The sequence below is a fragment of the Dromiciops gliroides genome, chromosome 2 (genome assembly GCF_019393635.1).
Source record: "Dromiciops gliroides isolate mDroGli1 chromosome 2, mDroGli1.pri, whole genome shotgun sequence".
Lineage (NCBI taxonomy): Eukaryota > Metazoa > Chordata > Mammalia > Microbiotheria > Microbiotheriidae > Dromiciops > Dromiciops gliroides.
The window spans coordinates 151667002-151690111 of NC_057862.1; the positions used below are offsets into that span (position 1 = coordinate 151667002).

General features: G+C 39.1%; 1 protein-coding gene across 1 annotated transcript in view; it reads left to right on the forward strand.

Moving 5' to 3' along the window:
* IQCH (IQ motif containing H) overlaps nucleotides 1-23110 on the forward strand; it is a 176041-nt gene that overhangs the window by 31825 nt on the left and 121106 nt on the right. The window contains exons 7-8 of the mRNA XM_043983514.1: nucleotides 10551-10634; nucleotides 14614-14789. Of these exons, the coding sequence (XP_043839449.1) occupies nucleotides 10551-10634; nucleotides 14614-14789 (260 nt within the window). The remainder of the gene's footprint in view (nucleotides 1-10550; nucleotides 10635-14613; nucleotides 14790-23110) is intronic.

Sequence of the window (23110 nt, forward strand, 5' to 3'; positions counted from 1 at the left end):
TTAATTACATTTATGAATTGGGGAACTTAAAAGCTGTTGCCTACAACACAGGGGTAAAATAGGTGTACCAAAATGACAGAATATGCTTTCTTGGGAATTTCCGAATTACGCTGATGATTCTTCTAAAACATGAGCTGCTGTCAAAATGTTTGGGGTTTGATTTATTTTTTTTACACTTGCTTAGCACATTAATTTTCCTTGGTGAGTTCAAATTTCAGAAGCTGACTTGGTCGGGTTTTGAAGTAGCAATATTGCAAAAAAAAAATTGAGTTTTCAAATTGCCCCTTATTTGTGTCTTGGGGCTTTATGAAGATATTAATTTATTAGGCAAGCTATGAAAGCAGAACTCAGGTTTGCCATTTTAAAATAGCTGTGTTGTTAAAAACACACACACATATACATGGGGCTTTCAAATGATGTGTGAGTGACCAGCCAAAAAAAGGAAGAAAGTTTGAAGTTTGAAAAGTCAATATTAATATTAAAATGTCCGTTGCAAAATATAATTAAAGCACACCATCGAATTAAGTACAACACTCTAAGTATTAGCAATAGCTCAGTATCCCCCTATTCCATCTGAATCCATAATCTCTTGTTAGTGAAAGAAATATTTCCATGTGTCTATAAAAGAGATGCTTGCTGTTCAACTGAGAGGTGATCTGCTGCCATGTGTTTTGATCTGTATGAAAATCAAAGACCTATCTGAGCCCCACAGATCCTCGTTTAAAATCTGTGACTTTTTAATCTGTAGCTGAAGTCTGAAACGACTTCCTTCTGAGACTACAGACATAAGATAGTTTAGTCAAATATGATAGACACGAGTGTCAGCCAGGTTTACCTCAGGTCTCTATTTTGGTGGGCTTGTGTTTGCACACCAAATTAGTTCACACAGAAATTGCCCTTGTAATTGATTGCATCCAGAGTGGCTCATTGCAGGCACAATTAACTGACGTGAGCCCTCAGAATAAGGTGCAAATGTCTTTTGTGCTTCTGTGACTAATTGCAGTCCTGGAAACCCTCAAAATTTTGGCAGACAAGGACTTGACCTGGCATCATGGTGGAGATTCTTTTTGATTGTTATCTTCATTTTATTCAAAGCAAGAAATAGAAAGGACTTCTCTTCCCCCTGTTGAGGAGTTCAAAAGCAGAAAAGATAAAATGGGAGCAGGCCAACATAACAACACACTTCAGAATTCGATGCTCCTCATTTTTAGCTAGTTATACCTGGTTGACTCTGCAGTGGGACATGGCTCCTGGCAATCCCTCCCTCCTACTGTGACCTCCCCCCAAATCAGCTAGACAGCCAAAACTTGGAGGACAATGGCCAGTGATCTAATCTGTTTTCTCCTGGAATTTTAAAAGGGAAGATACAGTGAAATTTGAAATGTGTTCACTCAGTACTTTGGATTTGGTTTTAAAATCAATTTTCTCCTAGATAACACATTCCCCATTTAAATAAATGCATAATAATTTTGAAGGTCTACTCTATTACAGTCATTTTGGTCTGTGGAAAGCATAAAATCCATTTTAAAGGAAAAGCTGCTAATTACATATTTATCTAAGAGATCAAAACAAGCTCTGTTTTTTTCTTAATTGAGCATTTTTAAAAGCCTAATTACATATTTTCACTCAGAGCCTAAACTGGCCTTTGATCAAATAATTCTCATTCAATAACCTTTGATTTAGATTTTATAAAATAATTTGATCACACTAAATTAAATTAAATAACATAGCAGACATGATCCTATACTTTTACGATTATTCAATGCTTTTAAAACAACAACAACAACAACAACAACAACAACAACAACAACAACAAACCCTTGTGCACAATTTCCTTCTGGGAATAGCCTGAATGGATTTCAGCCATGCCCAATAGGACTCCTTTTGTTCACTGCCCAAGGGACTTACCTGCTCAATTCAAGAAAATGGAAGTGGGAGTCAAGTGGCCAAACCCCCCCCCACACACACACACACAACACATGGCTACATTGAAAAAAAAATTGACTCGATACAATGTTTTTGTTTCCAAGATTGAGACAATTAAGATAAGATTCCATTTTTTGCTTGCACCCCCACTTCCCCCAGAAAAGGAAATTTCAAGAAGGCATTTACTGAGTCACATCCTTCTCTATCACTTTTTTTTTTTTTGCAATGGGGGTTAAATGACTTGCCCAGGGTCACACAGCTAGTAAGTGTCAAGTGTGTGAGGTCAGATTTGAACTCAGGTACTCCTGAATCCAGGGCCGGTGCTTTAACCACTGCGCCTTCTAGCTGCCCCCTCTATCACTTCTTTCTGACTTGTGGAAAGTTTTACAAATAATCATCATTTATCCACCTATAATTGCCTCCTCAGTCAATTAATTGGTGTTACAATGGCTTATTTGAACCCTCAAATGAAGGGCAAGTAACTGGTCACTGTAGATTCTGTTGCAGTTGCAGGAAATTGGCTGTTTGCTCATCCATTTTTGCACATACAGAGATAATTGCATGCACAAAAATGGTACCAGATCTTGTAAAGGATGGCTATCCCTACAGTTCATTTTATTTATTTTTAATAAATTTTATTCATTTTTTTGTTTTTATATCATCAGAGTTTTCTCTAGGATCCCTTCCCTTCCTTCCAAGAGTCATTCCATATAACAAATAATACTTTTTAAAGACCAAAAGAGAGGAGGAAAAATCAGCACAAGTGATCTATACATCGAAAAAGTCTAAAAACATGTGCAATGTGTAACACCTTTGAACCCCACCCCCACCTCCATGAAGGGATGGCTTAAGAATGTCCTTTCATATCTCCTCATTCGAATTATACACAATCTTTATAATTTTGCCAATATTGACTTTTGTTTTTATTGTGTGTGGCCATTCTCTCCATTTAATTGATGTCATATTGTATCACGTTTTCTTGGCTCTGTTGACTACTTTGCATCAGTTCACGAGGTTATTTCCATGCTTCTCTGTAGTCATTACACACATAGTGTCTTTTAGTTCAGGCATAGTCTATTACATTCCTAGACCACAGTTTGTTTGGCTATTTCCCTGTCGATGGTCTTCTACTTTATTTCCAATTCTTTGCTATCACAAAAAAAAAGTGCTGCTATAAATATTGTGGCATATAATAGGGACTTTCTTATTAATGGCTCCTCCTGTTTATTTTAAACTAAGGAATTTCTTTGTTAGTGAATCTATGATCATTAATAATACTAATGAAATGAACAGTGACATTTCTAGAAAGTAGAATTGATTTGCCTGTAAAAGTATTTCAAGAAGTGTTCCTTTTTTTTCAGTCTTATTGGGTTGGGACATAGGCGGGGGAACGATGTCTATTAGGTTAAATAAATTGGCCTGGAAATCCTCTGAAGAGATGAGAGAATGGCTCTTTCCAAATGTTACAGGAAGATCTCCCTATTTAACATTATAGGTACCTTATAATTCTTTTCATAATAATGATATTACGGATCTTATAATTTTTTCCCCATAATGATAAGTATGAAGTAACCTGCTATGGTTCACAGATTATATTGGATTCTGTTTTAGGTAGTCAAATAAGCAAGATTGCCACGAGGAATTGAGCATTCTAGTTGGAAAACAAGAGGTGTTCAGAGCAAAAAGTCATGGTGTCATCACCTTAACTAACTCTTCCCATTTCTAGTATGGTTGGCCTGGTTCCTCCCACATCTCCCTTTCACCTCTGTGTTCCTTTATTTGGATTCAGCCTTCATGCTGCATTTAAACTCTGTGGCATTCTTTAATGTATCAGCATTAAAAGAGATGTGCCAATTAGATGGCTCTAATGTTGTTACTAGGTACGTTAGGCAGCTATCAGCCAATTAAACCTCCAATTATTTGTCTCCCCTCTCAATTCGCCTCACCCTTTAAGATCTGGTTTGGTTTGGGGTAGTGGAAATTGGGGGATGAAAATTTTACTCTGCTCCCTCTCAATACAATTGCAATTTTAGCACCAACTGGGGCAAAGAATAAAAAGGAATATAAGGAATACACCCACTTCCCCTTTTTTCCTACCTCTTGCCCCAGGAAATTAAATATTAAGTGCATGTAAATACAGGTGCTATGCCTCTAATTTTTCTTCCTTTGTTCCTATAAAAATGAAGGAAGATCCATATTCACTTGACCTTGAACTTGGGAGAGGGGAACTTTAAAATTCTCATTTTTAGCTCTGGTGTTTGGACCGTTTACACTAGCAGTTTACTGACCATTGCACACTGTTTTGCCTCAAACCGATTTGTATCAGCCCATAAACAGAGACAGTAGGTTTGTGCTGTGTGAGAAACACAGCAGTATTTCACCAAATGTATCCAAGTCTTTAGGGTCTAAATTAAGTCTACTTGAGCTGCTAAACTTTTCCCTGGCTCAAATGCATTTCTTTTTTGTCAATCATTCATTTGTTTGTTTAAGTGCTAAGGGTTTTTAAGGTAAGGTTTTAATACTTATTTCTATACTCTGCTTTGTCTTTGCTGATGATTATTAAGCTTTTAACAGAAACTTTTTTTGCGGAGCAATGAGGGTTAAGTGACTTGCCCAGGGTCACATAGCTAGTAAGTGTCAAGTGTCTGAGGCCGGATTTGAACTCAGGTCCTCCTGAATCCAGAGCTGGTGCTTTATCCACTGCACCACCTAGACACCCCCCTTGACAGAAACTTAAAAAAAAATCTTTTCATAGGGAAAGATAAAAATAGATACTATGTGGATCAAGTCCACTTATGCACTGTATAGGTCACAACTGGCATTATGAGGCCTGGAGTAGTTAATATGGCTATCTTCTTGGACTGCTTTTATCCATTTTTACATACTTTGGAATAGTGGAAGTAGGACAGATTAGACATTAGGAGACTTGGGTTCTGTTTCTAGTTACTGTGATTCTTGGGTGTGTGAGATTTGCATAAATCAGTTTGGTGTTTTTGTTTGTCTTTTGGGGCAATGAGGGTTAAGTGACTTGCCCAAGGTCACACAGCTAATAAAGTGTCCAGTATCTGAGGCCATATTTGATCTCAGGTCCTCCTGAATCCAGGGCCCCATGTGTTATCCACTGTGCCACCTAGCTGTCCCCATAAATCAATTTGTTTTTTCTGGGACCCAATTTCCTTATCAATAAGATGAGGGAGTCATACCAAATGATCATCTTTTAAGATATTTTTCAATGGTAATATTCTTATCTAATTCATGGGCTGTTTCTGAGATAAGACTAATTCATGTGTGCGTGTGCACGCTTGTGCCCCTAAAATGAATATTTAATATGCTAAAGTCATTATAACTCCAGTTATCTCTTATTTAATCATTATGTAACTTGTGGACCATGCTATACTGGACATAATACAGATAGACCTACAAAGAAATAGCCTCTACATTCTAGAAGCCCAGTTTAAGGGATAGTCCTCACACTTCATAATAGCAGTAGTAGTGGTGGTGGTGGTGGTGGTGGTGGTTGTAGTAGATGTTATTATCCTCATTTTACAGATGAGGATACTATATTAAAGCTAACACATACAATACTTACTATGTGCCAGGCACTTTACAATTATTATATCATTTGATCCTTACAAACGCCCTGGGAAGTAGGTGCTATTATTATGCCCATTTGACTGATGGGGAAACTGAAGCAAATAGAGGTTAAGTGACTTTCTCAGGGTCACACAGCTAGTAAGTATATGAGGCCACATTTGAACCCAGATTTTCCTGACTCTTTATCCATTTCACCACCTAACTACCCCTTTTACTTAAATAAAAGACCAGCATCCACTCACCTTCCCCATAGACACCTGAAAATAATTCCAATCAGCAACTATTTATTAAATGCCTCAGTCACAAGGCATTGTTTCCCCTCTTTTCCCAGTAGTCTCTTTAGCCTCACTCTACCCCTACTACCTTCCCAAAAAAGAGGAGGAGGGGGGCAGTTAGGTGGAACAGTGGATAAAGCACCAGTCCTGGATTCAGAAGGACCTGAGTTCAAATTTGAGCTTAGACACTTGACACTTACTAACTGTGTGACCCTGGGCAAGTCACTTAACCCTCATTGCCCCACAACCCTCCCCCCAAAACAAAACAAAAAGAGGAGGAAAAAGAAGCCCACCATCTTGGGAGGAGGCCATAATAAACTCATAGCAGATGTGATAAATCCTTGGCATTAAACTAGCAACAGAACCATCCAATTTGGGGGTTCAGAGTACTTAGACTCAATTTTTTTTACAGGGCAATGAGGGTTAAGTGACTTGCCCAGGGTCACCCAGCTAGTGAGTGTCTGAGTCTGGACTGGAACTCAGGTCTTTCTGACTCTAATCCATCACTTTACCTCACAGGGTTATTGTGAGTGCTGTATTCATGTGAGTTGTTGTCTTGATTGGTGGTGTAGTTATTATAGCATTCAAACTCTGTAGATGGCCCATCAGCCCTGAGGCATGGGCAGCTGGCAGGAGGGACTAGATAAGATGAAGAGGTAGAACTGGGGAGCATAGGTGTGCCTAGCACTTGGGCTGGATGGACCACACTCTAGGCATGTCTACGTTGGCAAGCCTAATGCACGCCAGAGGCTAGGGATGGACCAAAAGCCCAGCCAGCAGGGAAGATCCAAACATCACGAAGTCAGTGTAACCCAGGGGTCAGCAACAGAGTGGAAGTTCTCCTTGCTAAGTATAGAATCTGGAGTAGGCACTGGGCCAGATATACTTCTTCCAGGGGAGAGCATGCTTCTCTATTCCGCCCATGCTGCCACACGGTAACTGCCTTCAGGCAGTAATTCCTCTGGTAATCCCTGGCTCTGTGCTGCCCCTCCCTCAGATCCTGCCTCACCCTGTAACTCCCATGGGTGCAAGGGCCATCGTCTCCTGGAGATGGATCACCCCTCTCCCAATGAGACTACAAAAGGGCTTGTCCTCTGAATCCTCACTGCCACTCCACCTGCTATTTTCCCAACCCCTTATCCCAGATTTAAAAATTCCAAGCTACAGTTCTGAGGACATCATCAGCATTAGCAACAACAACATGACAGAGGAGTTCAGGAGTCAGCCATGGAACAGACAGGCAGACAGCAGGGAGCCAGAGTGATTCTAAAAGAAGAGGAGGTGAGGCCCTTCAAAGCCTGAAGCAGGTGGTCAGGAGCCAAACAATATCACAGGCAGGTAAAACCACCCAATGCCAGTGCCAAGGAAGCTCAATCAGTCTCCTGTTTCTGGGCCTATCTATAGAAAGTCATTGTTGTATAATAGAGAGTACACTGCACTCAGTCAGGACAAGTAACCAATCAATCGGTGAGCATTTCATTAGCACCTACTATGTGCTGGGCATTTGCGTTCCTGGAAAACAGCCAGTATCTGATACATGGGTTTGTTTTTTGTTGTTGATGTTTGGTCATTTCCATTGCATCTTACTCTCTGTGATCCCATTTAGGGTTTTCTTGGAAGAGATATGGAGGGGTTTGCTGTTTCCTTCTCCAGCTAGTAAGCTTCTGACATGGGTTTGCTGCAGATTGTAACGATTGGAATAACACCACCTGCTGGAGACTTACTGTAGAAGAGTTCCGCCCATGAAGTGAAGGTCTTTGAGGGCAAGACCAGGAGTCTTTTCTTTGGCGTCAGGAAGTGACGCGGGCTAGTGGGAGGAGGAAGGAAGAGACTGGCGCTCAGTCTCGCTCTCTTTCCTGAGGACGCTGGAGGAGAAGGGAGCTAAAAATGTGCTCTCCCTTTAATAGAAATCTAGGCCTTTCTCTCTCTCTTTACCAAATTCTTATTCTCCTTAATAAATGTTTAAAAGTCTAACTCTTGCTAAAGCTTATAATATATTGGCGACCACTCATTAGATATTTTAGACAGTTTAGCTAGAATTTTAGCCCTTAACAAAATTAATAATTGAGTGACAAGGTCTATCACAAATCGAATGAGATATTGCAGGGATGATATTACCTACCTCCTTAAGCAACTATCATGGTTAGCATGTGATTTATTAGAAAAACCATTCATCGACTGACATCATCCAATCAGGCTTATTCAATTATAAACTGTATACTTGGCAACAAAATCATCAGCCATCTTTTATACTGTAAATTAGATATCTTTTTAATAAGATTTCTTTTACCACATTTTATCTTTACTTTTAAAGAAATTGCATTTGGGGAATGCTTTCAGATACATTCTTGGTTCTTCAGGCATCTTCCCCCCCCACCCATGCCCTTCCCCCCTTCTGTCCGTTCACATGGTCTTGCCTCATCTATATTCATGGTATCTAGAACTGAAAGGGACCCCAAAAGTCATTTAGTTCAATCCCCTTGTTTAAGATAAGAAATTGAGGCCCAGGTGAAGTTGAAGTGATTTGCTCCAGGTTACATAGTGGTAAGTGTCAAAGGTCAGATTGAACCGGTATCTTTTGGCTCCAGAGCTGGTGTTCTTTTCATTGTGCTGGATGGCATCTCGAAGAGAAGAGAGCAATCAGGATGGCAAAGGGCCTTTAGTTCATGACAAAGGAAGACTGGTTGAAACAACTGGGCATGTTTAGCCTGGAGAAAAGAAGACTCTGGGGCCATGAGGGTCGTCCTCAAGTATTTGAAGGACTTTCCCCAGAAGCCTGAAATAGAAACAGCAGGTGGAAATTGGAGAAAGGAAATTGGAAGCATCGTGTTAGGAAGAAACTTTCTACCAGTTAGAGCCATCCAAGTGCAACAGGCTCCCATGAGAGGGGGTGGGTTCTTCTTCTTTTGAAGTCTTCAAGCAGAGCTTGATTGGCCCCTCCAGGTATGTTACAGTTGGAGCTCCTTTGGCGTACAGGGTGGACATACAGCTGGCCTCAGCCCTTCCAAATCTCAAATTCTGTGACCTGAGAAGCATCCAAGCAGGCATGCCAACACAGTTCATACATATCTTTTTTTTGGGGGGGGCGGGGCAATGAGGGTTAAGTGATTTGCCCAGGGTCACACAGCTAGTAAGTGTCAAGTGTCTGAGGTCGACTTTGAACTCAGGTCCTCCTGAATCCAGGGCCACTGCTTTATCCACTGCGCCACCTAGCTGCCCCCCCATACATATCTTTTTTTTTTTTTTTTTTTTTTTTAGTGAGGCAATTGGGGTTAAGTGACTTGCCTAGGGTCACACAGCTAGTAAGTGTTAAGTGTCTGAGGCTGGATTTGAACTCAGGTACTCCTGACTCCAGGGCCGGTGCTCTATCCACTGTGCCATCTAGCTGCCCCCATACATATCTTTTAATACAGTTTTCTATTTAATGTACGCCTTTCAATTTTACACATCACACAAATTTCTACATTATTTGAGAAAAGAAACATTTTTCATAAACCATTCAATCTCCTCTTGACTCCCTTCTGCCATTTTCATTTCTTAAATTTGCAGGCACAGCAGCAAAGATTAAAACAACAAATTATAAATTTACTTAATTTCAAAATTCTGTCTAGTACTTAAACACCAATATTGATGCAAGGAGCCAATGATCACAGTTATTTTTATTTGAAAACAGCCTACTAGTGGAATTGTAGGTATCTTTACATTTAAAAAAAAAGAGTCTTGGAAATACCTTGAAGACTTAGTAATATAAAGTCATTTAATCTGCAGTATTTTAATTTGAGACATGTGTTTGGACTCAGTAACCACAAGGAGGCATTGAAGCGTCTCTTCTAAATGTGAAAAGCTGTTTAATAACAAAAAGTTGTGCCCACAAATGTTGAATCACTCACGTACAGAAGTAGCTCTGCTTACTCATGTATTTTTGCCTTCTAAGTTAGCTTTTTGATCCATGTTCTTTGAATCACCTAAAAGCAAGAAAAAAATAAAACATTACTACAATTGTTATTGGCATCAGTACAGGGTTGGACCATTGTGACCCATAGGATTTTTCCTCCTTTATCATTTCCAACAGCACCAAATGGAAGAAGTAAAAACTAAAGCAACCATACTCTCAGCAGAGTTTTCCTTAGTCCTGACAAAGTAGCCATTTTCACCTTTTTGCTTTTCAAAGGTTGAGAGTTCCTCTAGCTAAGTCCAGAAGCATATTTCTTCAGTGCTCAGTATTAGTAAATCCATGTACCCGACAGCAAGAGGTTTATCTGAAATCTGGATGTCAGTTCAGAATGAATCTGGGAAGGGTTTTCAAAATGCAGTGATAGAGGAGATATATATTTTTCAAAGCCCAGTGATCGTTTTTGAAATCTCAGTTTGTGCATACCACATCCTATTTTAAACATTCCGACTTAAATGTCAATTTTTTTCCTATTTTTCATGACCCTGGATCTTGCCAGCTTTACTGCTATTATTTAAAAAACAAAGACCAAAAAAATGGTGAATCTTTCTGTTTACAGAAACAGCTCCTTGGTACATATTTCAGAATAATGCTTAATTTCCCCACTTATTTCAAAATAAATGCTTAATTTCACCTCATTCTTAGGGTTGTATCATTTCTGTAGGATGTCTCACACAGAATCAAATACCTTTCTTGGAAAAATGTATTGAAACTCAATGAATTTCTTGCAATTTTTGCAAATGTTTTGGCATCTATTTCTTCCCAGATTTTAACACTTTCTTTTGTGATTTTTTTTTTTTTAGGATTTTCCAAATCCGTACGGGAAAGTACCATTGATTTTCCTATGCAACAGAACTTGCAACTGGGAAGACTGTGTGACATACTAGGTACAGCAATTGCTTTCACATGAATACAACTTTCTAAAGTGTTCATTTGGATGAATTAGTGAACATCTGTGTAATATTTCGCAAATTAGAAATGCAGCATGAAGATGAATTCTAATTCTAATCTATCTATAAATGAACAAGATTTTTCAACTTAAAGAAAAATTGTATATTTTATTTTTAAGATGCAGGTTTCATGGTGAACTCAACTCCAATTTTTAAAAAAATTTAACCAAAAATAACCAAAAACCAAAAACCAAAACAAATTCCACAGTCAATTGTTTATTCTTTAAATTAACTTTCATCCAGATTTAGATGAGTATTTCTCTTCTCTCTAGTCCAGGAGCATGTTCCTTCTTCTGAATCCTAGAATGAATTTATAATTCTCTATTTGTGTCAATGGCAGTCTATTACCTTGGAGATTAATGTAATATACTACAATACAGCACTGTGATTCTACCACAAAATAACCAGTTAAAGAAGATGGGTCAGAGAAAAGTGATCCTTTTTTTAAAAAATGCACATTTTAATTATTAGTAGGTAAAAAAGAAGGTCTAAGCAGGAATTGCTTAACAATGCAAATCTCAGCTTGAACAATGACTCTGTAAAAGCAGAGTTTCAAAACCTTTTTGGATCATTGCACTTTTTCTACCCTACAATTTGGAAGAAAAGAGATAACAAGCAATTTTTGAGGGAATGGTGAGGAAGAGGAGTAGCTTGAAGTGATGTCCTCTAGGACCCAGTATTATGAGGTAGGTATGACAGCTAGGAGGTACAGAATGTCGGCTAGGAACACTGGGTAAAATTTCTGGGCCTACACAGAAAAGAAAAAATTGCACCATTTCTAGTCTTTGTTATCAAGTAAGAACGCCTTAGTTTCATTGTTATGATAGTTTCTACCAAGTCCTTCTTTAAGCAAAATAATGAAGAATTTTAATTTATCAATGACCAACTTAGCTGGCTCCCTGGAATGATATACTTTACATGATTCATATATATTTCAGCATCATTATTATTTCATAAATGCCATTTGGTAACAAAAATATATCTGTTCTGGAAATTTACAGTGTCCTAAAATAATAGTATAATTGCTTTAATCTATTATCTAGGCACTAATATTGCTTTGCTGCAATACAGAATTTTAAAGACCTTAAGATTGATTTGTTAGTTCTGAGCTATTGGAACTAAAAAGTCTGACTAGGTGAAAGCCACTCAAATGCAGTAGAGGACAGATTTTGGTTTCATTTATTTCACGTGTTTAGGGTTTTTTTTTTTTTTTCCAATGGCCAGTTACAGCCCATGAAACCCAAGTGTAACCTTTCCTGTACCTCTCATGTTGTTGTTCAGTCATGTCTGACTCTTCATGAGTCAACTTGGGCTTTTCTTGGCATAGATGTTGGAGTGGTTTACCCCTTCCTTCTTCAGCTCATTTCACAGATGAGGAAACTGAGGCAAACAGGGTTAAAGTGACTTGTCCAAAGGGCACACAGCTAATAAGTGTTTGGGGCCAGATTTGAACTCAGCAAGATCTTGCTGACTCCAGGCCAGGTGCTCTATCCACTGTACCACTTAGCTGCCCCACCTCTCAACACTGTGTGAATCACTATTACAGAACATTTTACAAAAGGGTTTTTTTTTTTTTTTTCATACAGGGATTATATAAGAGGAAGGTTAGGCTTCCATCTTAAGTAGTTCAGTCAGAGACCTTGTCTGCCATGGAGTTTACTATAGCTATGAGTAACTTTTGGGAGAATACACTGATCTAGCATTACTAACACTCCTCTTCAGGAGGAATGAATGATTGTTCAGGGAGAGTAAATCAAAGGGAAATGTACTTGTTCATATAAAATAATATGGGAGGGAGGAGAGACACCAGAAAATCTGGGAAAGATCACTTTTTATTCATGAGTCACCAGTATGAAAACATCTATCTCTTTGCGGTTATTTAGCTTGTCTGGATTGGGTGAGGGCAGGAAGGGCACGAAGGGAATTCTATTCATGTAGGTACAACTTGTCATTCCAATATTGGCTGGTGGAGGTCAGCTGGTGTCTATTAGAGACCTTGATAGTTAATGCTTTCAATTTCTGGGAAGAGTTAATAAGGGAGAGACTGACTGAAAGTGATATTGACTATTGACTAACAAAGAAACTATTATCTCCATCTTAATTACTTTCCAAATTTACCTGGCAGTGAATTTTGAACATTTGTAGCTTTGTGGTCAGCCTGCACAGATGGCATTTCGGTGTCTAACTTGAATTGCTTTTCTGGAAGAAAATTAAAATCACCCATCATTGGTTTTATTCTGGAAATGCCTTCATTTAAAAAAACAAACGAACAGTTCATGTATTCACATGTTTTTCTTCCCTTTGAATTTATTCTTCATTTTAAACTGCTTTCTGTTCTTTTGTGTTTGAGGACTTTAAGAACATTATGGCACATTCCATCGCCATTGACATAGCCAGTGCTATTGATAAGATAGTAGTGTCACGAAAATACAGAGCATAAGGTTCCTAGGCTGGTCATTAAACTATTGGAGACCTAAGGAAGTTGTTTGGTTTCTCCCAGTTTCTCTTTTATGATCTTGATGTGGAAATCTGTTCCTAGAATTATACAAGATTTCTCAATGATTATTCTTTTAAGCATGGAAAATTTCCTATTTTTCAGCTTTCCTCTAGTCTCCTTAGCTTTAATCTTTTTTGTTTTGTTTTTGTGGGGCAATGAGGGTTAAGTGACTTGCCCAGGGTCATACAGCTAGTGTCAAGTGTCTGAGGTGAGATTTTAACTCAGGTCCTCCTGAATCCAGGGCCAGTGCTTTATCCACTGCGCCACCTAGCTGCCTCCTCCTTAGCTTTAATCAATCGACAAATATTTATAACCATCTGCAATCTGTCTAATCTTGTGCTAGGCATTGTAGGGGATGAGAAGATAGGTAAAAACACAGGGCTTGCTCACAAGGAGCTTCTGTTGTTGTTGGAAAGCTAAATTAACACATCAGAAAGAGCTATTGTATGTGTGTGTATACATACATACATATCTACATCTTCATATATTACAGAAGTTCAGAGGGGAGAGATCAGTGAAGGTTTGAATAGTCAGGGGGTAATTCCCACAAGATGTGGGGCTTTCAGCTGGTCAATACCTCCTTCTTTGACCCAGTTTTTACTGAGAAAATATTCTGACTCCATTGGCTGATAAATTACCTGGCTAGCCTATTCACAGCTATTACTGCCTTGCTTAAAGATGGCTGTAGCATGCAGTGAGAAATCTCAAAGAGTTTTCAACACCATGTTGGATAGAATGTTTAATTATCATTTCTCTCTCTGTACCAAGTATCTCACTACATGTGAATTTTAACCAACTCGATAGGGGGAAAATATGAGATTATAAAGACAAAGTATCTTGTAAACCTAGAATCATTAGCTGTGTCATTTAAGTCACATGTCCCATTGAAGGGTATAAAGCAGGAAGATGTTCAGATACTTGGAATAATCACTGTGATTGGAATCATTCAACTGTTTATCTGTTTATTTGGAAAGGACATTGATGTGGATTGGTCCTGTTGAGTCCACACAAAGAAAAGGAATTACCATTTCTAAGTTAACAGCTCAGTGTTATAATGTACTGAAGTTAATGGGATAAATTCTTAAAGTAATGCGTAATTCTCATTGATGTGTCTGGGACTTGGAAACAAAATCCCTGTACGCCATTGGAATATGTAGCTGTACAGTCCTTGACATCTCCCCTCCTGCAGGAATAGCCATTTCTACTTATTTTATTGTTCATTGCTTATTCAGAGAAATGTTAAAATACCTGAAAGTCTGTTAAATTGGTAAGAGTTGAGGGAAACCAATCTAAATTAACTTCTTCGTAGCTTTTGGAAATGTTCCTTATTTTAAACTACCCTGAGACAGTCAGATGCCAGGGTTCATAACGTTGTTAACCCCCTTTCCCAATAATTAACGCTGCACCCATTGTTTTTAGATGCCAACGTGGAAGTCATCTACATCTGCCCCATTCAACTTCAAGACGAATTAGTGAGGTATTACAATAAGTTCCTGGGTCTACAATCAGCTGTCATCACTGGAGACCCTGAGGACATAAGTGACCTGAAGGACAGGTTCAGGATTCTCTCCCCTGAAGCTATAAACTTCTTCCCTGTGAGTTTGTCTTCTAATTACTACAGCTTCAGGGATGCAGTAAAATTAAATTGGAAATTTTATAACTTGTAACGCTTGGGTACACATCAGTGAAATATTATTGCAAGTTTAACAGCTTTACTGATTGACTGCTAGTTAGTGTCTGGGAAATAAATATCCCAGTTTAGCTTTATAGACTTAGTTGAGGTATCCCAACCCAGCCTAACTGTAGTCCACTGCCCGCTTTTGACAAGTGGGCTATCAAATAGAATTATAAGAACAGGGCAGGGGTAACAATCAAAAGTTCCTCACAGAACAAGAGCCACTTAAAATCGTAGAAAATCTGGAGTGAGCAGGAACCTCATCTACTTCCTTCATTTTACAGATGGTGAAACCAAGGCACAAGTAGGTTCACGTGATGGTACCATTTGGTCTAAAAGCCCAGGCCCCTCATTCCCAGCCCAGTGATCTTTGTACTCCATCAGGGTTGGACTTTTTCAGTAGGATTTAGCCTGACAAATCATATTCTTATTTAGAATGATGAATATTTTGTCGTTGTTGTTGTTCACTCATTTCTGTCAATGTCTGGCTCTTTGTGAGTCCATTTGGGCTTTTCTTGGCAGAGATACTGGACTGGTTTGCCATTTCCTTCTCCAGCTCATCTGATGGATGAAGAAACTGAGGCAAACGGGACTAAGTGACTTGCCCAGGGTCACACAGCTAGTAAGTGTCTGAGCCCAGATTTAAAGTCAAGAAGAAGGTCTTCCTGACTCCAGGCCCAGCACCCTATCCACTACACCACCCATCTGCCCTGATGAATATTTAGATTTTTCTAACATTTTTGTTTGCTAAAAAGTTGTTTTAAATGGAGCTGGATATGTTTACAGTGATTCCCAGTTAGAGCCTTTGAAAAGCAGGTAGGAGTGATGATAATTGTGATGATGCTGATCATACCTAGCAATTATGTGGCACTTTAAGGTTTACAAAATACTTTACAAAGGTTATTTCATTTAATCCTTGAAACAGTCCTATGAGGTAGGTGTTATTTATTATCCTCATTTTACAGATGAGAAAACTGAGATAGACAGTGATTAAACGACTTGCCCAGGGCCACACAGGGTTAGAATCCTTTTTTTTTTTTTTAGTTAAAGTCTGTTTACATGCAATTGGCTGTGTGTTTTTTTTAAAGATCATCTCCTGTTTATGTTTAACTATTGCTTTTTAACCTTCTAAATAGAGATGCAATTGTGACAATGCTGATTTTCAATAGCTTGAGGAGCCCCTTTAAAAAAAAATACCAAAATGTTTTTTCTAAGTCTGCCCAAGTGCTAGAATAACACTGGAATTTGTATGACATTGTGCTGTTATGGTGTTACATAGCAATATTTTTGAACCATTAATGTTTTAAGGAAGTAACAAATAAGCTATTACATTATACGTGGCTTGTCAAAAAAATCAGTGATGAACATTTTGCATGTCACTCTAATGCTGATGCAATTAATTCATTAAAGGTATTTTAGGATTTTTTCATCTTAGTCCATTGCATAGATCTGAGAGCATAATTTGTCTCTAAATGTCTGGACAAGACTTGTTGGCAATAACCTTACATTCTTCCATTTCCTAGTCATTTCCCTGATAGAGGTTCAAGAATAGTCTATATACTCATTTCTTCATTCATTCATTCATTCATTCAATAAGCATGTATTTAATACCTACTATATGTAAGGCACTGTGCTAGGTATTATAGGATTTTTTTTGTTCAGTTGTTTTTCAGTTATGTCCAATTCTTCATGACCCCATTTGGGGCTTTCTTGGCAGAGATACTGGATTGGCTTGCCATTTCCTTCTCTAGCTCATTTGACAGATGAGGAAACTGAGGCAAACTGGGTTAAGTGACTTGCCCAGGGTCACATAGCTAGTAGGCATCTGAGGCCAGATTTGAACTCAGGAAGCTGAGTCTTCCTAACTCCATGTCCATCATTACACCATGTAGGTGCCCCATAATGGGATAGGTAGATGGATAAATACATGAGATTTCTACCTTTGAATAACGTGTTATCTAGTGAGAAAATATGTTATGTCCATAAATAACCATAATTCCAGCTAGAGTATACAAAGTACCACAAGAGAGAGACAAAGTACTCTGGAGATCCCAGAAGAAAAAGAGATGATTTCCATATAGAAAGGTAGTTTGGGATGCATAAAATATGGAATTTTAAAGGGAAAAAATTCCACATTGAATTCTATTCATTCTTTTGCCAGCTATTGGATCATCTCCCTCAAACACTGTAGACCAGAAGTATCTACCACATGGCTTGCAGGCCACATGAGGCCCGCAAAACTCCCAAGTGCAGCCCAAAACACATTAAAATGTAATTGTGGAATATTTAACAAAATGAATAAAAATCTAATAAAACATAGATAATATTAATATGTGTTTTTCTAAGTTAATATGTGGCTGGCAGCAATCCCTGTGTATAGTTCAGTAGCCCCATTTCTATTTGAGTTTGAGATCACTGCTCTAGACTCGCAATTTCTCTATTGATAAAGTGGGGAGGATGATGATTTTACAAAGCTTAAACAGTACTGGTAAAGTGTTAGACTTGGAATCAATCTGTGGGCATTCTGGAGAAAGCAAACATTTGTAACTACAGCTTATGTCTCTCCTATTGTATTCCTCTACTCTACCTCATTGGGATAGATTATAAAGGAAAGAAAGTAACCCATAAAATAGAAAGGTTTAAAATATAATCAATCAGATTACAAAACCCAAAATTATCCAGACGTAACGGATATCATTATAGACATCATCAAGTGAAACAATAGGGTTTCATTTTTCAAAATTAAATTTTATTTTTAATTAACAAAAATTTATTTTCCCTCTCTCCCACCTTGTCCTCCTCCCCACACTCACTATTGAAGAAATAAAAGGAAAAAAAACAATATTAAAAAAGCCTGCTTTCTCCAATATACATTTTTCTAAGTTAACATTTATATAGTGCTTTAAGGTTTGCAAAACCTTTTACAAATATTATTTCATGTTATCCTTTTAACAGGATACTAGGTAATGCAGTAGATAGAGTGCCAGGCCTGAAGTCAGGAAGACCTGAGTTCAAATCCAGCCTCAGACACTTACTAGCTATGTGACCCTGGGCAAGTGACTTAACCCTATTTGCTTCAGTTTCCTCAGTGATCTCCAAATGTCATTACTCTCCATCCCTTCACATTTTTCTTTCTCTAGGAATTAGGGTGGGATGATGGAATGAGAACTCCTCTGGTGGTCAAGAGATCAAGGTTCTCCTCTTGACTGTGCCATGGAGTGGCTTTGTGAATTTGAGTAGGTCCTTCCACCACTGTAGGCCTCAGGTTTCTCATTTGTGTATTTTGGAGTCCAGAACAGATGTTTTATAAGGTCCTTTCCAGAGCTATGAGAAGGATTTGTTGTTGTTGTTGTTGTTGTCGTTTTGTCCTTATATCTCCAAAGCCAAGCAAGTTTCTCACCCATTACAGATGCTTCCAAGGACTGGGTTAGAAATAGACTAGGTGAATGTCTCAACAAGGTGATTGAAAGATCAACCATTGGACTATATCGTTTCTTGATCATGGTCATCCATCAACTCAGAGCTGGAAGTGGCCTAAGAGGTCATCTGGTCCAACCCCCTCCTCTAAATATGAGGAAAATGAGGTGGTAAAAATTGAAATGACTTGCCCAAGGTCAAACAGGTCACTGAGGAGAAGAGGGAGGATTCAAACTCAGGTCTTCAGAATCTGAATCCATTCACATACCATGCAGCTATCCCAGGGGAGGTCCTAGGAGACCCCTGCTAGCTTTAGGATTTTGTGATTCTACATAGTAGAACATTGGTGTGATTCCAGGATTCCACAGATTCTGTGTGTTATGTTATTTGTATGACATTTAGAATAGCAGCTTAATTATTTTCAGTAAGGCAGTTAGTGGTAACTTATCAAGGTACTTTTCAAAGATCTTAAAAATGATGCATAGTTGATGATCCCAAAACAGAATTATTCACTATGCTTTTACATTTTCTTTTTCTAGTGAGGCAGGTAGGGGGTATGGGCCAGATCTGGGCCTGGAGTCAGGAAGACCCTGAGTTCAAATCCAACTGTATGCACTTACTAGCACTGTGACCCTGGGCAAATCACTCAACCTGTTTGCCTCGATTTCCTCAACTCTAAAGCAGAGATAATAGCCTCTGCCACCCAGAGTTGAGGCTCAAATAAGATAACATCTGTAATGCACTTAGCACTGTGCCTGGCACAGAGTAGGAAACACGTAAATGCTTATTGCCTTCTCTCACCCCCTAGGTAAATAGTCAGGTGCCTCTTTGGCAAATCTAGTGAAGCTTTTGGGCCTCTACCCAGAAAAATGTTTTTAAATAATTGAAAGAAATGCTAAATTCCAGTTAGAAATTAGTGGAGAGGTGGGGAAAGGGAGAACAAATTTGTCAATTTTCCCTTGTAAGTTCATTGACCTCCTGAAATCTGTGTGTGGTCAGCTAAGAAGTCATCCATGGACCCCAGTTAAGCACCCCTGCTCTAGGGAATGTGGAATATAGTTACCTGGAATCTCATGAGATGAGATAGTCACAAGAATTGCTAAATTCATATGTCTTATTGTAAAAAACAAACATGAAAAAGAGTTTTCCATTTGAAAATGAATTTGGGGGCAGCTAGGTGGCGCAGTGGATAAGCACCGGCCCTGGAGTCAGGAGTACCTGAGTTCAAATCTGGCCTCAGACACTTAACACTTACTAGCTGTGTGACCCTGGGCAAGTCACTTAACCCCAATTGCCTCACCAAAAAAAAAAAATTGTCAAAACTAGACATGCTAAAAAAAAAAAAAAAGAAAATGAATTTGATGTCTTGGAAAATCCAGGTTGTTTTCCCTCCTCAAATCATGTGCAGAGAAATGGGCTTAATCCATGATAACTATAGCAAAAAAGCATACCCCATGAAATTGGGCTCTCGAGTAGATGGGGTGGGGGAGAGGGAGGGGATACTCCAAGTGTCTTCTTTCTGAAAAACCATGTAAAGAGCACTGCATTTAGTACACAGTATGGTGAGATCTATTCTCTCCTATTGGGCTTTTTTCTTCATTTTTTTGTATTGATTTTCCAGGCACTTTAGTGTTAAACCATGCCAGAAGTGTTGCTGAGATGAATCACTATTATCCAAAGGCCGCCAGCCTCTTTTCCGACTGACAGAAGGATAATTCCACGTGGATCAAATAAATACAGATGTGTAGTAATTAGTTCTATTCCCAGTGAGCCCATTCCCAACACACTAAAGATGTGAACGATTATGGAGCCTCACCCCAACAGCTTTTATCAATTTAAACTGCTAAACTACAGGATAGGTCATAACCCAGCCTGCTATTAATAATGTATTTATTGTGTGCAACATTATAAATTAGGGGCATGGAATGGGAAAGAACACCTTTTAACAAGAATAATGTTATCTTTCCACAGGGACATCAAATGTGCCTGGCCACTCATCTCAAGTATAGTCCCCAGACAATCAGAAGAATAAAAAACCTCATCCAAGGAAAGGAAGCATACATCGTTGGCGGGCTCATCCACAAAGATGATTTAGCTGTGGCCGACATGTTAAATGTGCCTATTCTAGGCTCAGAGCCTGAAGTGGCCCAGCTCTATAGTACCAAGTCTGGAGGCAAACGCATCTTTGCCAGTGCCTGTGTACCAGTCCCTCCTGGGGTTTATGACGTCTTTAATTACCAACAGGTAAGCAGCAATGGGAAATCTGACAGATCCTCTTGGCATTAGTGGCACTTTCCATTCCAGGCCGGACCCAGGCCCACCTTTTACTCAATGGTAGACCTCTGTGATGTGACTGGAATGACTGTTGTTTCAGAACGTGTTGTCTTCTGGTCATGTCCTAGGGCTGGAAATCCCTATAAAATCACAGAATGTTAAAACTGGAAGGGATCTTAGAGATCATTCATTCATTCATTCATTAAATCACAGGATTTAGAGTTGCAAGGAGTCTTAGTGATCATCTATTCTACCCCTTTGGGAGTTTTGTACATAAAGAAACTGAGGCTTGGTGGAAAAAAAAAAAGAAAAAAAAAAGGCTTGGTGACCAGGGTTACATGGCTAGTCAGTGGTACTATTTACTTACGAAGGCACCAAAGGCCCCTGTTATAATGCAAGTGGTTTTTGAGAAGAGGTATTGGCCACTGACACTTTCTTACTTTATGTTTGTTAGCTGATCATATCAGCCAGTCAGTTTCTTAACAAGACCTTGAGAGGAGACAGGTAAACATTGTTTGGGAAGAAATGGGCTGAGCAAGGGCCAGACTATGGATTGCTACTTGGTCACTGGGAAATGAAGCCGGGGACCATTATGTAGCTTTAGTCCTCAGTGTTTGAGGGGCTTGGCCCGGATGACCTCCAAAGTCTTTTCTGACTGTAAAGCCTATGAGAGAAAGGAGCTGCTAAAACAAAGTAGGGATTTGTGGAGGAAGGGTAATGAATAAGATCATCCATGATAAACTCGGCTTCCTTCGCAGTTTTAACCGAGGCCAGTCCTAAGTGGAAAAATCTATTCCAGCAGTTAGAGCCACGGGATCTTAGAGTCAGAAGGGTCCATAGCGGTTGTTTAGTCCAACCCTCACCCCAAAATCATGAACCCTGTGCATGACATCTTTGACATGTGTCTCATCCAGCCTCTGCTTAATTACCACTAGTGATGGGAGACTCACCACCCCTCTGTATCAGAACATTCTGTTTTGGGACAGCTCTTGTGGAATTTTCTTCTTTATATTGAGGTAAAATCTTCCTCCCTCTAATTTGCATCTGTTGGCCCTGCCTCTGCCCTGCTAGGGCAAAGCCAAACAAGCCTATCCGTTTTTTCACATGATGGCCCTTCAGATATTTGAAGATAGGGAACTCATCTCCATCCTAGTTTTCTCTTCTCCAGGACCAGATTCTTTATCTGGTCATAGTGTGGCACGATTTTTGAGTCTCCTCACTTTCCTGGTCACTCCTAAAATGTCATGCCCAGACCTGGACACACAATACTCCAGATCTGGTCTGCTCAAGCCAGAGTGCAGCACTTTGCATTGTATAGACTATAGACTCTGCTACACTTCTGTTTATCAGGACTAATCCCACATTAGCTGCTTTGGCTGCCAGCATCTCAATGCAGATTCCTTTAGAGTCAAGTCATTAGAATGTACTGTCCACTCAGATTCCTGAGGCTGGTTGTTGGTTTTTACATGAACTGCTTTCCAACTTCTCTTGTTTTACTTCTTGCATATGGTTATGCAGTTATTGAAGACCAAAAGCATTAGCAACTAGAACCAGTTCTGCTTTGGCTTGTATGTGGGGTCAGTGTTTTTCCACAGCACTATCATTTGTCTTTGTGATAAAGGAAAGGTAAAGAGTATATAGCTGTAGGGCAGCTAGGTGGCACAGTGGATAAAGCACTGGCCCTAGATTCAGGAGGACCTGAGTTCAAATTTTACCTCAGACACTTGACACTTATTAGCTGTGTGACCTTGGGGAAGTCACTTAACCCTCATTGCCCTGCCAATAAAAAAAAGAGTAAATAGCTACCAATTTTTTATTATATGTTTCTTATAAAGTCTTTATCATAAAGACTATTTCACTGTGTCTCTTGGTCATAGCTCATAGCCACCACTAGAAATATCCATAAAATCATAGAATGTTGTAACTGGAAGGGAGCTTGGAGATCATTGGCTCATTCATTCATTAAATCTTAGAATTTAGAGTTTCAAGGGAGCTTAGGGAGCATCTATTCTAACCCTCTGATTTTTTTATCTATAAAGAAACTGAGACCCAAAAGGCTAAATGATCCACCCATCATTACTCATTAAGGTATTTGAAGGCCCCTGTTATAATGCAGATGTTATCTGGGAAGAGGGATGCATTAATCCATTATCAGACTTTGATTAGTTCACTTAGCATTCACTTAGCAAAGCCAAGAGAGAATGAGACAGCAAACTTTGGGAGGAAAAGAGCTGAGCAAGGTCCAGAGTATGGGTTGCTACCTGGACATGGGGACACTATGGAAGGGAGCCATAGTATCTCAATGAGAAGCCAAAAGCAGCCCATAGAATGAAGCAATTCACTGGGCACCTACACTCACTTAGGGAGCATCTTCCTGAGCTCATTAGTGTAGTATCCTGTGCCATAAAGCTTCTAGGGTCTAACACTGAGCCCTAAGGTAAATTGTACTTTTCAGAGGCTGGTATACAGATCTGTTTACAGATTTAATAAGATCTTCTATCTTATTAAACATCACTAAATTCCTTTGGATTCACTGAGTATTTAGAGAAT